The sequence below is a fragment of the Gopherus evgoodei genome, chromosome 19 (assembly GCF_007399415.2).
Source record: "Gopherus evgoodei ecotype Sinaloan lineage chromosome 19, rGopEvg1_v1.p, whole genome shotgun sequence".
Lineage (NCBI taxonomy): Eukaryota > Metazoa > Chordata > Testudines > Testudinidae > Gopherus > Gopherus evgoodei.
This window is the reverse complement of record NC_044340.1, coordinates 14,744,856-14,762,463: the sequence shown is the minus strand read 5'-3', so window position 1 is coordinate 14,762,463 and position 17,608 is coordinate 14,744,856. Positions and strand designations below refer to the sequence as shown.

Below are 17,608 nucleotides of genomic sequence, written 5' to 3'. Positions count from 1 at the left end.
CTGGGGTCTGTATGCCCCCAAGACTTTTATCTAGAGTAACTTCTCTAATTCACTCGTTGGCACAGAGAACTTGGTTTATTGCACTTTTGTCTTCTGTGGTAGACCCTCCCCAGTGTGAGGTTACCTGTGTTGTTCACACTGGCACTATTCACACTTATTCCAAGTGTTATCACCTGTTTGTTGTTCATACCCTATTTGTGTTTTGCACGTTTTAACCTGATCATATAAATCATTCTTTTTTTTTTCCTTGAAGTTTTTTTTTCTCATGTTTGGTCTCCATATTTTCTATATATCTTTCTCCTTTTTTCCTGCTCTTGTGCAGATAGCTCCTCCAAGAAGACAAAGTCTAGCTCGGAGGAGAGTAGATCCGAGACGTATGGTAAGCTAAAGCAGCCACTCCGACCTTGCATCTTTCCTGTCTGCTCCATGCTTTCCGCCTATGCACCCGAGGCCTTTGGCTTTTACTTGCTCTGCATGGCTTGTTTCGCAGTAAGGAGAGGGAAGCTGCGTTTTTAATGTGGTTTAGATGTGCAAGCATGTAACTGCTGGATACTAACCCATGTGTAGGAAGCGTAGACTGTCTTCTATATTCTCCTGTCTTCTGTTACCAGTTGGGAAAACTTGCTGGACCTGCTGTGTTTGGAGAATCTCCCTACCACCAAATAGTCGTGGCAGTGTATCAACACACTTAAGTCAGACTGGACTCTCTAGCATGTGGTGCTGATGCAGAACTGTCTACATCTTGTTTTAACCATGAAGATTACAGCTGGCTGGGATAGCAGGATTTTTTTTTAATGATTTGCAGTTTCACTTTTTCAGTTTGGTAAAATGGAGAAACAGTTTTTCATAAATCCTTTGCATGGGTTTGGCAGGGGAATTTAACTGTACAGATATTTAAATTGATCACATTAATATTATCTTTGTGAGAACATTCCCTCTATTTGCTTCATTCTGGTAAGGCCGCATTCTTTGAACTCCCATCTTGCTGCACCCTTGTATTCTCTGGGTCTTCAGGCCAATGTAAATCAGCACATGATTCTGCCAGGGAAAGCGCACGTCGTCTTATATTTCCCAGTTCACCCCCAAGATGTGCCATGACAGAGGATCTTTCAAGAAAGACCATTTACCACATAGCCCATAGCTCCTCATCTTCCCCTTCTAGTTTCCCTCAGGAGTGCTTCTCTTTTGACTGTGTCCTCTCCTCCATCAGAGTATGCTTGTGGCTTGCTGTGGTGTTAGCACTCCTAAAGAGAGCAGTAGATAGGTCTCAGACTTATATCAGCTGTAAGCCCAGCTTACCTTTTGACTACCTATCAGGATGGTAGACTGTCCATCTGTCACCGACCTAGCTGAGGCTGTGTAGTGGACAGTCATCTGACTGTGATAAGTGGACCAACCTTTGGATCCTGCATGCTTCCAAGTGAGCTGGAGCTGCCCAGGCAAAGCCTCTGAGCCTCTAGGAAGTACTTACGGGTGCAGACTCCTACCTGAAATCTTTCCTTGGGACTAGGGCAACTGCACTGCAGAAAGCCATGTCCCAAGATCAGTACCAAGACTTTCCAAACCTCAGAGTTGCTTATGCATGCTCCCCCAGAGTTTCTCCTCCTGTGGCTCCTCTGATTTTGTAATTTAACTTTTTGGGGACATATGGTAGACAAAGTAAGGAACACAGGCTTTGCACAGGAATTTCTTCAATGCACTCTTTCTTCAGTCTTGGCAGGAGAGGTACAGATCTAGGCAAAACAAATGCCAGAATACAATCCCTCACTCCCACGCCAAAAGTCCTTGGGAAAAGGCATGCCCCTCCTGCCACCATCTTGTTTTTGAAAATTGACACGTGCTCTAAGCAAAGGAGCTGGTCCCTTTAAAAGAAGTAGGAGACACCTTTTCAGTTCTTCCACTGAGGATTTTCCATGTTCTGACCTCTCACTATTTGCTTTCAGGCAGAGGTAGCTACGTCAGTGGCTCTACCAGTAGCAATCCTAGTGTACTGTCAGGATAGAACTGTCCAATGTTGATGGCCCTGTTTCAGCTTTCCCAGATGGTCTGTTTCTGCTCCCAAAATGGGGGTTCTGATAGACACTGAAAGTTAAAACCATAAATATTTCACAAAACAAAATATTGATATGTTTGAGACAAACTTATTCCCCAGATTGCTACACCACCTTCCTTAGGGATCTGAAGCTGGTCTTGAGAGAGTATGGGCTGTTTGGGTGCCGCTGGAAGCCGATGTCAGGCCTGCCCTGCTGTAGCTGTATGCACATCTTCCATCTCCAGAAGGAAGGAACAAGGAAACTACTTGCCTGAAGACCAGACATAAGCATTTTAGAATGTTTCAGCTGACAAACTAGTACTGTGGAACTCTTTACCGATTCCTAGCTAGCCAGGGCTTCTCTAGAGTGAATGCTGGCTAGTTAGTGACCCAGCAGCCATGCTGGCCATATCCAAATACCTTGAACCTCAACTAACTTTTGTCTAAAGCTGCTTAACCGTCATATAGTCAGACTGTTCCCTGTTAATTACAGGAAATGTTTGGTATGCCTAGTGGAATGTATCTGTGTTTATGCTACTTGCTCACTCTGTACAATGTCCTGGCTTTTCATGTCTTCATAGAGAAAGATGACTTCCTGACTTAAGCCTTTACTTCCGCCAAAATTTCCTGCAGATGTTCCGTCTGTGGCTAGGAGCTAGGAGAACAGTTTCCAGTCCTCCTTCCTTTCCAGTGGCCATTTGCTGTGTTGGACCTCACCCTAACTTCTCTCTTCGTTCTCTACCTTCCCCAGCCCTGTGATACATGTGGAGAAGCCTGCTATTAGCTTTGGATAGGACCAAACTTTTTAAGAGCCTACAAGCAGAAATACTGAACTAATATTTTTTTTGTTAGTAAGTGGATATTAATGCTGTCTCTGGCTTGCCATTGGGCGCTTAGTAATAGAAATCTCTTGAGTGGCAACAGGAAAATGAGGTGTCTTTCATATATATACATATGTGTGTGTGTGTTTGTAACTCTCTTGAAATTCTTATTTGAAGTAGCAATAAGCCAAGGGTCCTTGAGCAACTCTTTTCAGTGGGTTGGGGAATTAGGCAGGCAACACCATTCTCATGTCTAGAAATTGATAGAGCTAACTTAAAATGTTTGACTTTCTGCTTCATAAATCCAACTACCCTTCTCCTGACTGTGTATTCAGTGAAGTCGTGAACATGACAGTGAAAGATTCCCGGTGTGGTCTGAGAACTGTATCTTAGTACTGTTCAGTGCCATTATAATGCAACTGAATCTCTTGGCGTATTTCTTATGTCTCTTTCATGGAGTGTAATTTTAGTCATGTAAACTGCATTTAGATAGAAAACTACCAGTCAGGATCTTGGGCTCCTTGCCAGCTAGCTTAGCCAATTAGCTTTTGCGATCATGGGAATTGTCTTTACATCCTTGAATTTTTTCTTCCACAGAGTCTCTTTTCTTGTGCATTTAATGACATGGGTATTTTTGCAGGGTATTGCTCCGTACGACGGACTCGACCCACTGAGTATAATTTCCTCATTCCCACTATTAGGATGTGAAGGTTGTTACATTTAATTTTCTTCTGAAAATAGTTTGTCCTTATTTATGTGCCTGATGGAACCCTAGATGATTATTTTCTTCACTCTTCCTGTTTTGTTCACTTCAGTCCCTCCTATTTTTTTTGTTTTTGTGCAATGCTTGTCCGTGGGCTATCTGAGCACCTTCCGGTAGTGCATTAAGCCATGTGACTACACATCTGTCACGTCTTGTTTTTATCCTCCCCCTGAGGGAGAAGGCTGTGCAGTGGAGTGTCCTGTTTGGGTGGTTGTTTTTTAAAAATTTATTTATACAGTTATACCTGTTATGTTTTCATTAAAGAAGGCAAGGTCAAAGAAAGGCATCTTGCACTAGGAGTGTAAACTTAATGAGATTTGTGATGGTCCATGGACAGGTTCATTCCACAGACCTAGACCATCCCTGGAGAAAGGTCTGTGTCCTGCACAGACAAACTTTACTCTTATCATCAAGAGTTCCATTGTACCAGGGGAGCGTAATTGTCGACCACGATCTGTCCCAAAGCTTGAGATTTTTCAGATATCGTGGGGCCAAACCATGGAGTGCTTTGAAGACAAGGACTGAGACCTTGAAACTTGATTTGATTCTATAGGAAGCCAATGTAGGGAGCCATAAAGCCTTTGTGGCTTTATGATACTGCTTCTGTCTTTTCAGCCACTGAGGCCTTGAAAGGACACTTGGAAACTCCTCTTCATTGCACTTACAATGGCCAGAAATGGCTTGGAGCGTGGGTTGAATGTGCTGTATCCATGGAAGAAGATGGCCCTATTTGTAATGATTTAAAAGTTTCAGGCCTGTATACAGTGAGGATATCCAGGCTAACATTATGCATGGCATTCAATGCCATCGATACCAAGTCTTATCAAAACTATATATATTGCACTAACCTTTCCATATGAGTTGGAGGAATGACTTCTGTTTCCTATTAATGGAAGAATCTCTGAACAATTCTGATCTTAAAGTGTTTGTGTGAAGAACCCATACATTAATTAATATTAAATTAATAATTGGAGATATACCAATCTCCTAGAGCCGGAAGGGACCTTGAAAGGTCATTAAGTCCAGCCCCCTGCCTTCACTAGCAGGACTAGTTTTTGCCCCAGTTCCCTAAGTGGCCCCCTCAAGGATTGAACTCACAACCCTGGGTTTAGCAGGCCAATGCTCAAACCAATGATCTATCCCTCCCCACATAAGTAATTGAACTAGAGTTGAGGGAAATTTGAAACTTCCATCCTGTGGGACATTCCAACACTTTTATTCATGGCAAAATTGGGACAAAAGGTTGACATTTCAAAAACTTGTGTGGAAAGGAAATTCAGAATTTTTTGCTATTTTTGACTAAAACAAAATATTTAATCATTCCTGAGATGATAATGGTTGGTTTTGGTTTGTTGAACTTACCTGAAACACTTTGCTTCAAGTCTGCTCAATATAAAACTGCATTTTTCCACTGTGGTGTATTGCATCATGGGAGTTGTAGCTCAGGAGCCTGATTCCCCCCCCCCCCATTTTCCCTTATGAGTCGAGTTCCATAATGCATCCAGCAACATGCGACTCCCATGACCACCACTCAATATGAGAGATGTCTGCATTGCTTTATGGAAGATGTGGTTCAGACTCCATTCTTGCCTGTGGACTGGGCTTCCTGAAGGACTACTAGAGCTCCTGTAAAGCAATGTGCTGATAGGCAAATATAGTTTAGTATTACGTAGAACTGATTTCAAAATGAATTTTTTTGGGTCCATTCAAAAACTGAAATGTTCAAACTTTGGAAAAATATTGATTTGCTGCTGACCCCTCCCCGCCTTCATTTTCCATCAAAAAATTAGTCAGTTAGAAAATTTCCAACCAGCTTGAGTAATAGCTAACATTTCTATAAAACTGTCCATTCTTAAAGATCCCAAAGCACTTTAGAGTTTCTAATGGATCAGACTCGCTGTTCCTGCAGACTTTAACTTGTAGGAGGGAAAATTAATTGTTCAAACGGTCAGAGGTCAAACACCCTTACAAGTACCATGAAATGTCAGTGACCACGAAAAGCTAGGATCTTGACTCTTCCTAGCATTGTAATACTGGTCTGGTAATGAATCGGAGGGAAAAGTGCCACTTACTGAATGGCCAGTGTCTAGGCTTTCCTTCGAACTCTGCATTTCTAATATGGGCTGAGCTCAAATCTGCTTAACTAAAATATCTTCTTGAGATCTGGCCTCAGGCCAAGAGCACAATAGTTTAGTGGGTTTTTTGTTTGTTTTTTTCCCTCACCCTATTATGGGTATGAGAAGGGATTTTTCTTAATTTTGTCCTTTTTTTAAAAAAACTGAAGTCCCTGCTGAGAACTGCATAATATGAAATAAATAGAGAAATCGCAGTTAAGGTGACATCTCTTCATTCCCCATCGTAGATTAATTTTCACTTCTTTCCCCTGCTGGCTTAGAGTGGGAATGAGGTCAGTTGTTGATGGATGCAAGGTGTTCTCTTGGCAATAAATGCAATTATTGATCTGTAGTACAACCTGGTCCCTTACAGCCTCCATCTTTCCAGCCAAGTGAGGTCTTGAGACACCTTTCCAAGCATGGACTCGTACTAAGGAAATAGAAACATGAAGGATTGGAACGAATTATATAAAGGCAGGCAAGGTGACTGAAGGCTGCTACTTCATTATTAACTTGTGTCAGTAATAATAGTTGCTCTTTCTGTGTCGCACTAAATCTACTTACTCAACATAATCAAGGTATGCTGCTCTAATAGTTCATTGCAACATTTCCATTACCATATTTCATGCATTTGTGATACTAAGTCACAACGGTACAGCAGCTCCTTGAAAACAACCAGCAACACGTCTTGGGTGTGGTTTTTCATAACTCCAGTCAGTCACGGTTCTCCAGATCATCAGAGTTGTATGCCAATGGTTTAAGTATCCAATGCAAGATCACATATTGTGGTGAGATCCCAGTCTCATAAGAATGGAGGTACAAGAGTCAACAGAATTAGTGTTTTCTTAAATAGCTCCACGAGAGAGTTCTAAGTTTTTAATGTATTTTAATTAATAGAAGTGAACAGGTGACCAACTTGTACCTGGTTATTCTTTCTCCCTGCCAGAGCAGAGTGAAACAGTGTAGTAGAGTCTTGCTCTTGTTCCCCTCCTTGGCACAGGCACAGAAATTGCTATACTGGGTTAGACAAGGCTAGTCCAGGATCCTTTCTGACAGTGGCTTGTATGAGGTCTTTCAGAGGAAGATGCAAGAAACCCCATAAAGAGTGATCATGGAATCAGTTTTGTTCCCAGCGCATGTGGTATCGGTACCTTTGTCAGCTAGCTGGGACATCCAGTACTCAAGGTGAAGACATGAGTTTTGTTAATGCCAGGCCCTGCTTAAGATTAGGGAAAGGATCAGGAGCACGTTCCTTTGGGAAAGCTTGTAGGTAGGAGATGGTGACTAATAAATTCTGACCGCTGTGGTCCTAATTAGACTCCTCTGCCATTCACCTTCTGGCTTGTTCTGTACCTGTAAAATCCAAAGATGACTGTCTTGGGATGTAAATTACACATCAGTAAGCAGCTCTCAGATAGCATATTACTCCCTTACGTATTACTCTGCATTTGGCACCAGGTTTAGGTGGTGAGAATGCCTCAATAAAACCATCTCCAGTATTACTGATTTTAGAAATAAAGCCAACCTGTGCAGGAAATAAAGGGACAATGCATTGGCAGGACTATACTGTGCCTCTTAAACTAGGAAGGCTCTTACTAGTAGAGAGACTACCTCCTTAAACCTGAGGGTCTGGCAGCAGAGTTTAAAAAGAGCTGTTTGTTTGAAATAGCACATGTTCCCTCTCCTACGCCCTGCCCTGGGGCATCATTCTTGTGTAGTGAGGCTTAGAGAAGATTGGTCACGTAGAGAAATTGGAGGTGAGGGAAAGAAAGATGTTCTTTCACCCAAGTAGATGAGGGATGTAAAGCTTAGTGTGTCTCTTTAGCCACGCTTCTCCTTCCCCCTTCTTGGTTCCATTCCATCAATTTGCTGCTTGCCACTGAGGAAAACATAAGGGCTTTGGCTTTACAGTGGAAGGGCAGGATTTGTTGCTAGAGTCTGATGTGAGTAGAAGGCTGCAGTGGTTCCAGCACCACAGGCAACACAGGGTGGAGCATGTTCTGATTTATGCTCCTCATTTACATTAGGATTAACTCCCAGTGAAGTTAGTATAGCTACGCTGGTATAAAAGTGGTGAGAGACCAGGATCAGGTCCAAGGTTTCCTTCACACCCTACTACCACTCACTCTTTCAAACAAAATTCCTTTTGGGGTAATATTTTCATCGCCCTATTTATTCCTTGCCTTCTTCCCTCCCCACAAGAAATATCCGCAGCCTAGGTCACTGAATGATGCTGGAAAAGATATTCCTACCCCCCACTGGCTCCCTGTAGAAGAGTTTTGCCTGGTGTTGCTGTGTAAATGAGCAAGTGGAATGAACGATTGGAAATAAGGACAGTCCTTTTGTTTTGTTATCTCGTAGAGTGTAAAATGCTTTAAAGATTCTTTTATTTGTATTGCACTAAGTGCCAAAGTCCCCCGTCAATGTAGGGCCCTATTGTGCAAACATTCAGGGAAACACACTTTCCACGGCAAAGACCATGTAGTCTAATGCAAAGAGTTCCTAGTTATTTATTTATATATTGATTAATAAGGGTGGTGGGTAGGTCAGAGAATTGGCTATGGGATAAGGGGTATGGAACCTTGGTCTATGAGCTCACAAGATTGATGAAGCTCATATCTTTAATCTAAAGTTGTTAAGTGGAGTATATAAAATTAGTTTGGTTCTCAGTGCGCAGGTGTCCTTATCAGAGACCCTTGCCACAATTAGCATGAATTGGTACCCAGAGTAGAGAACTAGGAATGAGTGGGCCACTTATTCCTTACGCAGGTGAGAGGGATCTGTTTTTTTTCTTGATTCCGTTTCCAAGAGAACCATTGGATGTCTATTACCTTACCTCCACAAAATGCTGTACAAATATCAACAAATTAATCTCTGCAGCAGTATTTATATCCCCACTCTGCAGATTGAGAAATTAAGGCACAGCAAAAGGAGGTGAGTTGCCCTGGTCTTGTGGCAAATTGAAGGAAGAGCAGAGATTAGAACTTGCTAGCTTTTGGCCCTGTGCTTTGATCAAGGGATCACTCTGCCACTCAGTGGGAAATGAGATATTACTAGTTTCCGAATGCTGGCAGGCCAGAATAGACATGGCTCTTGTCTTTGCTGCAATTGTCCTGTCTCTGCCCTGTTAAATAACCCAATGGGATATTTCAGCTCCAGAAGGAGGGTAGTTTGTTTGCAGAGAGGCATAAAACACGGAAAGAGCAGGATAAAAGATATATCTAGATGACTTAGATGTATTTAAGTCGGCACAACCTGATGAAGTTGACACTAGGGTACCTAAGGAACTAGGTGAAGCAATGTCAAAATGGTTAGTAATTATCTTTTGACAACTCAAGGAGGATGTGTGAGGTCCCAAAGGACTGGAGAATGGAAAACATAGTACCTATATTTAAAAAGGGGAACAAAGGGAACCTGGAAAATTAGACCATCAGCCTAACTTTTGATACTTGGAAAGATACTGGAATGAAATATTAAACAATCAGTTTGTAAATGGAGGATAATAACATTATAAGGAGTAGCCATTATGGATTTGTCAAGAACAAATCATGTCAAATGAACCTACTTCTTTCTTTGACAGGGTTGCTTGCCTAGTGGATGGGGTCGGGGGAAGCAGTAGACATGATATATCTTGATTTTTTTAGTAAGGATTTTTGCACAGTCCTACATTCTCATAAGCAAAGTAAGGAGATGTAGTCTAGATGAAATTGCTATAAAGTGGGTGGACAACTGATTGAAAGACCATACTTAGCAGAGTAATTACCAATGTTGAGCTGTCAAACTGGTAGAGTGTATCTAGTGGGGTCTTGCAGGAGTCAGATCTGGGTCTGGTACTATTCAGTATTTTTATGAATTATTCGGACAATGTAGTGGCGCGTATATCTTCATAACATCTGCAAATGGGGTTACAAGCACTTTGGAGAACAGAAGTAGAATTCATAAAGACTCTGACAAATTGGAGAATTGATCTGAAATCAGCAAGATGTAACTTAATGAAGACAAGTGCAAAGCACTTCACTTAAGTGAGAAAAATCAATGTGCAACTACAAAATGGGGAATACCTGGCTGTGAGAGTGGTAGTACTGCTGAAAAGGATCTGGGGGTTATGGTGGATCACAAATTGAATAAGTCAACAATTAGCAAAAAGAGCTACTATTCTGGAGTGTATTAAGGGACGTATTTGTGAGACATGAGAGGTAATAGTCACTCTCTGCTCGGCACTGGTGAGGCCTCACCTGGAGTACTGTGTCCAGTTCTAGGTGCCAGGCTTTAGGAAGGATGTGGACAAATTGGAGAGAGTCCAGAGGAGAGCAACAAAAACGATAGAAAGTTTAGAAAATCAGACCTGTGAGGAGAAGTTGGAAACAAAATAAAACTGAGCATGTTGAGTCTAGAGAGAAGACGACTGAAGGGGGAAACCTGATAAGTCTTCAAAAATGTTAAGGGCTGGTACAGAGAGGATGGTGATCAATTGTTCTCTGCATTCACTGAAGGTAGGACAAGAGGTAATGGGCTTAATCTGCATCATGGGAGGTTTAGGTTAGACATTCTAAAAAAAAAATCCTAATTAGAAGGATAGTTAAGTTCTGGAATAGGCTACCAAGGGAAGTTGTGAGGAATCTGTCCAACATGTTCTAAAAAACCTGAAAATGACAAACACTTGTCAGGGATGGTTTAGGTCGGTGGTTTTCAAACTCTCCATTTGTACCCCCCCCCCCCCCCCAAAAAAAAAAAAAAAAGGTTGAATGGAAGTGCAGACCCCTTTGGAAATTTTAGACATAGAGTGTGGCTACATTTGGAATTTCAAAGCACTGCCCTGGCAGCGCTGCGGGAGCGCTGCCGCAGCAGCGCTTTGAAGTGTGAGTGTAGTCAGAGCGGCAGTGCTGGGAGAGCTCTCCCAGCGCTGCATGTAAACCACATCCCTTACGGGTGTAGCGTGCAGCGCTGGGAGCCGTGCTCCCAGCGCTGCTACCCTGATTACACTAACGCTTTACAGCGCTGTATCTTGCAGTGCTCGGGGGGGGGGGTTCACACCCCAGTTGCAGCGCTGTAAAGTGTGAGTGTAGCCAAGGCCATAGTCTGCAGTAACCTGCTCCAGGTTTACTTGCTCCTGCTTTAGCATGGGGAGAAGGATTAGAGGACCCCCTTGAAGGTTCCTTCCTGCCCTAGATTTCTATGAAGACTTGTTTATTCTGTAAATTTTTTTACAAATCAAATCTGCTGACTTTAGTTTGAGGTATAATGTGTTTTTTCCTGTGTGTTAATTTGGTCATATGTAAATATGTTTGGTACTATTTATATTTGCCAGGTGCCTGGAGAATTATTGCGGATACAGGTGGTGTAGAGAGAATTATTGCGGTGAGGAGAAGGTGATTGTGCACAATGATTTGTGTTGATAGTAGCTGTTCTTAAAGGTTGCTTTTACCTCCCAGTTTCATCTGATGTGCCAGAGCTGTCTGCATCTCTGCTATACATCTGTGTCGTGTAACCAATTCAGTGAGCTTGACCTGTCTTGACATACTTATCTGTTTGTTTCTGGACTGATGCCCTATTTGTGTCTTTTAGTACAGGTTTCATTCAGTGCTTTGCGGTGTTCTAGCAGGATAAGCTTCTAGACTGATGCCTAGCTTGTTTTGTTTTGTATTTTTTCCCTCTCTCTCTCTCCTCCCCTTTCTGCCACCTTACTTGTGCAGGTCTCGTTCAGCGCTGCGTTATCATCCAGCGGGATGAAAATGGATTTGGGCTGACACTTAGTGGAGACAATCCAGTCTTTGTGCAGTCAGTCAAAGAAGGTAAGCGAACTTGCTAAATATGCTAGCAGACAGCAGTCCACAGGGCTTCTGTCTAGGGCAGGGGAGCATGTGAGAGGGGAAGGGAGAAGATTCTAATAATAATCCTCCAGGGCAGGGAGCTGCATCCATCACAGATGGATGATCAGATACATGAGGACAAGGGTAGCATTGGATTGCATGGGGCCTCCCCTCTCCAGTGTCTGAACTAATCAGAAGCAGTTTCATATCCTGTGCAAGCCAGGAAATAAATGAGGTCTGTGTTTATAAGGTTGTGGGATTGTGATCATGATGTTTCACCTGCAATGTGAAACCATAACTCCTGGAATTTGGAGACTCATGACATTGTAATCTGTGGCTACCTGGATTTTAGGGAGTGGGGTGTCGAGAGGGATTTAGGGCAAGTATGAGAAGAATGGTTTTTGCACAGGGTTAGAAAGAGGATGATGTTTCTCTAGTCACTGAAATATAAAATTACTGGAAGCAGAAATGGATATAATCGTAAATGACTAATTCTCTCCTCCTCTAGATGGAGCAGCCATGCGGGCTGGAGTGCAGACAGGTGATCGAATCATCAAGGTAAGGGTGCTTAGTGTTACCAGTGAAATAGATCTCTCACATTAGAAAAATGTGAAGTTCAGTGGTCCCCATTAAAACATCTGCATTTGTCAAAAGTTAGTAGCAGTTACTACTATATTCTACATCTGAGAAATCCTCTATTTCCGTCTTTTGCTGCTAGCCAGTAACTGTGTAGTGTCTGTTGGCAGATGGTAATTTTTTAATGGAGATGACTCTCATTTCAGAATGTCCCCCTGGAAGCTTGTGTACCTCAAATGGTTCAAATTTCACATACACAGAAAGGCCAGTAAATATGGCAAGAGGGAGAGCCAATGATACTTAGCTGTAAATTGGAACACACTTTTTGATTTCCCCGTGTATCCTAAATCCATGCTCCCTTTTCGTGTCAAACAAATAAAAAACCTAGGTATTGGCTGTGAAATCCTCCAGAGAACCAGTGCAAAAAATCCTACCTCCATTGAAGTCAATGGCAAAACTCCCACTGACTCTGATCCAATCAGGATTTCAACCGAAGTGGATGAATTAGAGTTAAATGAGCCAAGGCTAAATATTTACTCAACCTCCCTGCTATTTTTTTCACCAAGATATGCTCTAGTATACTGGGCTGCTTCTTCCCTGTGCATGAGATTCATCAGCGTAGGGGAAGCATCCTATTTCTCCTTTCAAACTAGCACTGCATTTTTAACATGTTTACTTTGAGAGGGAGGGCTTATCAGATTTTCTCCGTAGCGTGGCATCCAAAGGTGGGAGTATCCTGTTAGTATATTAAAGGGTATGAAGAAACGGCGAGCGAACATGCATCTAGTTGCTTCTCTCTGAGTTTGTGTTGAGACATGATGAAGAGGTTTGTCCAAGGTCTGAGACCAAAAAGTTGAATGCTCTTCCTCTTCTCCTCCCCAGGTGAATGGGACTCTTGTAACGAACTCAAATCATGGGGATGTGGTGAAGCTGATCAAGTGTAAGTCAATGCAGGCCGTTGCTTATTTTCAGTGCACTTCTTGAAACCATTAAAGAGATGACTGTGTTTAAGAGGTCAGACTACTAGTTCAGCCATCAGGCAGTTAGTAGTGGAGTCTAGCTGTGCTATTGACCATTATTCCACCTGTCTGATAGTGCTGGGTACGCTCAAAGTAGAGAGAGTTAAGTGGAGTTTGAAATCTCTTTGAGGGGCAGGGGAAAGTTTAATCATACGTCAGCGGATATGGAATTTTACTCTTTTCTACCATTGTCCAATGGCTGAGATTACCCTACCCTCCCACAACCGATCTCCTCAATCTCCCCTCGTTTTGCCTCTCTAATGTCAGTGCTTTTGCATGTGTCATTAAAGCTGTATCTTCTGTAGATTGTCATAAAGGGATAGTGGAGTTAGGCTACATTGGGAAGAACTAGTAACATCCCTTTCCTGCACGAAGGAACCAGCCCATGTTAATTCTTTGGTGACTACAGATGTGTATCAAACGTACAGTTTTTCTAGCAGATTTTAAAAAAGTATTTTGTCACCTGCTTAACTGATAGATTTTGGGGTACCTGAAGTTTGAAGTCTATCTCTGGAGAGGAGCTAACAGCATTTTCAGGCTCTTTGGTGTGAGTAAACCCGATTGGACAGATTAACAGATGAAGTATAGTCTGCTGCTTGTCTCTTGGGGACAGAAAGGGCCATGGATAGTCAAATGTAAATGTTTGTGAAATGCAAATTGTTCTTTCTCTGCACAGCGGGTTCCTATGTAGCTCTCACTGTGCAAGGGCGCCCACCAGGGTCGTCCCAGATTCCATTAGCCGATTCTCAAGTGGATCCAGCAGCATTTGGGCATATGTCTCCCATCATGACATCTCCCCATTCGCCTGGCACATCTGGAAATGCAGAGAGGATTACTAGCCCGGTGCTGATGGGGGTAAGAGTCAAATGGGCCTTTGAAGCAGGGCTGGTTGTGCAATAGGAAAATACGCTAATCTTCAGTCTCTGGAGGCCCGTTTTCCATTTTTGATCAAATGGAATTTGTAGTCATGGTGGACTCATGCCAATGGCAAAACTACCATTCAGCTAAGCATAGTGTCTGCTTGGAGATTTGCTAGGAAAATTGCATGATTGATATTTGCACAATGACCAGCTCTAGCCATGGCCATTATTCCATAACATTTATTAGCACCCAACTGCAAGAAACGCAGGCTTTAAGGACGAGAAAATTAGTAACTGGTTTGGGTGAATCACTTTTAAGAGAATTGTGGCAACTATGTTCAGATAGAGAGGCAGATGGATACGGTCACTGTAGGATAGTGATCTGAGGAAACTTAAGAACCAATTTGGAAGGGCTTGTAGAGACCCTATATTTAAGATTGGGGGCGGGGGGTGAGTGAGCATCTCCCTATTTTCCTGTCCAAGTTCATTAACATTTCTCCATTTTTTCCAGGAGGAGAACAATATTGTTCACAGCCAGAAAGTGGAGATTCTGAGAAAGATGCTGCAGAAAGAGCAGGAGCGGCTGCAGGTACTGGAGACGGGGGTCTGCAGAGGGAAGAGTTGAAAATAGAGACCAGCTATTGAATCTTTCATTAGTACTGTCTTGATCAATTTCCATGTGGTCTGTAACATGACTGCCTAAGAGATTGCTGTTGCACTGGGATAAAGGCAGAGAGCTGTCAAGGTGCTCATGCTTGACAGTTGAATGCTAAAGAGTGGAGGAAGTCTTCTCTTTGGGAGGCTTCGGTATGCATCTAATCCTGAGAGAAGTGAGCATCTGAGAGTCTTGTTGAAGAAAACAGGAGTTGTGAGTGCAGAACTTCTCAGGATTAAGCTCCAAACTTGGTTACTTCTGGCTATGGTAGAAGGTGCATCTCTTTAGCTGAGCAACTATGTGAATGTCTGTCTGAATACGGCTATGACTGGGAATTTTTTCTTACAGTTAGGTCAGGGAGAAGAGGGAGGAGCTCTGTATTAATATTAGTGCTGTAGCACCCAGTTGCAAAAGCAATGGGTGTACAAATAATTCCATTTAATGGCATTTCTAATTAGTATTTCATAGACAGGTGGCTGATATGAAGATGACTTAGTGACTGCAGCTTTAGGGGGCAGAGTTGCAGGGATGGCTCACCAAATGCTCATTAAACTTTTCAGTCCTTGCAAGAAGATTACAGCCGAACACCTACCCCACGACTGCTTAAGGAGATACAGGAAACTAAGAAGCACATCCCTCAGCTGCAAGAGCAGCTGTCCAAAGCCACAGGCTCTACTCAGGTAATGGGAGTGTTGAGGATCTTATCAGTAAACTCCAGCTGGATGTGCTATAGGGAAAGCTGTATGTGTGTGGGAGAAGGGTGTTCCCTACCATGTTCTTGCCAATTTCCACAAGCAGATCTGCACTGCCTACTTTCAGTAGCTGTTTAGATGAAGGCATAAGTGACTTTTTTTAATTTGCAATTAGGCTCACAGAAGTTGATAACTTACAGGTTCTGTATGTGGTGAACATTATAGTATTTAATCAGAAGTTGTAATGCACAGTTTCTCTGTGTCCTAGGAGATTCAGAGGCTGTGTTTAAAGCAATAAGATCTAATTGTGTGTTAGTGATTTGATCGCTAATTTGTTTCTGTATTTTAAGTAAAAATGAAAAGAAATAGTCCATAGGATAATTTTACAGATAAGTTTCAAAAAAGAACGAGGTAAGTTCATGGAGGGTAGGTCCATCAATGGCTATTAACCAGAATGGACAGGGATGGTGTCACTAGCCTCTGTTTGCCAGAAGCTGGGAATGGGCAACAGAGGATGGATTGCTTGATGATTACCTGTTCTGTTCATTTCCTCCTAAGCACCTGGCATCGGCCACTGTTGAAAGACAGGATACTGGGCTAGATGGACCTTTGGTCTAACCCGAGTATTACCGTTCTTATGTTATGTTCTTATCCTTAGAGTTAAGAATAAATTACTTGAAGCTCTAAAATAGAAAGTGTCCTTACTGAAGGGATTTTTTCCCCCTATTGCTTGTTGACCACTAGAAGCAAGTTTTTCCCCATTTGCATGTTGTAAGGCTGTTCATGAGCACCGTGCTCTGGATGTTATTTCTTAGAAAAGCATCTACCACCTCTTAAACTTGGAGTTTTATGGATCAAGCAGATTAGGTCAAATTTTGAGCCTGCTAATCATAGTCATAAAAGAGTAGAAGATTAGGATTGGAAGAGACCTCAAGAGGTCATCAAGTCCAACCTCCTGCTTAAAGCAGGATCAATCCCCAACTAAATCATCCCAGCCAGGGATTTGTCATCATAAGTATTCTACTCCTTAAACACCTCAGTGCCCTGCTTTGGGCAGTCTCTTAATATATTTTCTCTTTCTTAGGATGGAGTTTTCTCCTCCAGATCTGTGACAGAGTCACTGCAGATCAGTGAAGTAGATGCTGAGAGTGGGGATGGGCTGAGCAAAGTAGACTACAGCAGTGGTGACGGCTCCCGGCCGAACAGTGACATTGCTGATGTGAGTATAGGGTAGCTCTGAAGCTCCACCTTTGTCTCTTTGTGTTTGTTTTTCCCATAATAGGTTTTAGGTTAACAGCTCTGTCCTCCATGTGTTATGCATATGTTGGTGCTCTCACGCACACAGTATTGGGACAATGCTTTGAGGGATGTACCAAAGACACTGCTGTGAGGAAGCTTGCAGTGCTAGTCTTTCCTGAGACAGTGGGAAAGGAAAATACCATGTTTTTCAGGGTTGGGTTTTCCTGGCACATTCCTTGTTACCAGGCTGAGAGAGATGAATGCCAGTGTCTTACAGAAATGAGACAAACTACAGTATCTGGAAGAACACGTTAATGTTCCATATGTGGTTAGAATGACTCAGACAGAGTCACAGGGCAAGTTGCCATGAGTGTGAGGAAAAGCATAACTCCTACCAGATACACATCAGTCATTAACCAGCAGTTAGAGCCTTTTCTTTTATTAATCCATCAGCTAAATATTAGGTACTAATAAGACCCCATGGCTATTGTATTTTAGCACCTAACCTTGAATTAATGCGTTGTCTGGTTAGTACCGGGGAATTGGGACTGGGGCTGTTAGAACTTATGAGTCAGTTTTCTGAGCTGCATATTGGGGATATCATTTCTATCTCCTAGTGAGTTGTGTGAGGTCTGATATCAAATTTACAAAACTATCTCTGAGATAAAACTGCTATGCAAAATCAGTAGCTGCAGTCTGTTTTTCCAGATTTAGGTTTATATTAACACAATCTCACTGAAATATAAAGTTGAAAGAAGACTTTATAAAAACTCTAGACAAAAGCTCCAGAAACGGACAATCTTTGCCGAGTTGAAAATTGACTTATGGAGGAGAATGGTGGGCTGTGGGGCTCTCCCACACTTACAGGGGAGCTGAGCCCAGGAAATGCAAGGCTTTGAGAGGGGTCTGTTTTTGTTAATGACAGCCAGCAGTAGTCACACCCATTATAGTTAAGGTAGCAAATGAGTTTCCATTATCGCCTTCTGTTTTCACAGGCTTCAAAATCTTCACCTATTAAGTGGAAGGC

The 17,608-nt window shown here is 42.5% G+C and overlaps 1 protein-coding gene across 8 annotated transcripts in view; it reads left to right on the top strand.

The window, feature by feature from the left end:
- ARHGEF12 (Rho guanine nucleotide exchange factor 12) overlaps window positions 1–17,608 on the top strand; it is a 97,165-nt gene that overhangs the window by 39,345 nt on the left and 40,212 nt on the right. For 4 of the 8 annotated variants that reach the window (XR_003997230.1, XR_003997231.1, XR_003997236.1 and 1 more), the window contains exons 4-11: window positions 323–379; window positions 11,424–11,522; window positions 12,049–12,098; window positions 12,999–13,056; window positions 13,812–13,990; window positions 14,507–14,584; window positions 15,211–15,330; window positions 16,427–16,561. Coding sequence is in view for 1 of the 8 variants with exons in the window: in XM_030538449.1 (XP_030394309.1) it covers window positions 323–379; window positions 11,424–11,522; window positions 12,049–12,098; window positions 12,999–13,056; window positions 13,812–13,990; window positions 14,507–14,584; window positions 15,211–15,330; window positions 16,427–16,561 (776 nt within the window). In the remaining 7 variants the exon portion in view is untranslated. Of the gene's footprint in view, window positions 1–322; window positions 380–11,050; window positions 11,100–11,423; window positions 11,523–12,048; window positions 12,099–12,998; window positions 13,057–13,811; window positions 13,991–14,506; window positions 14,585–15,210; window positions 15,331–16,426; window positions 16,562–17,608 lie in introns of those variants that run through there. The other 4 variants (XR_003997235.1, XR_003997232.1, XR_003997233.1 and 1 more) reach the window with 2 other exon arrangements.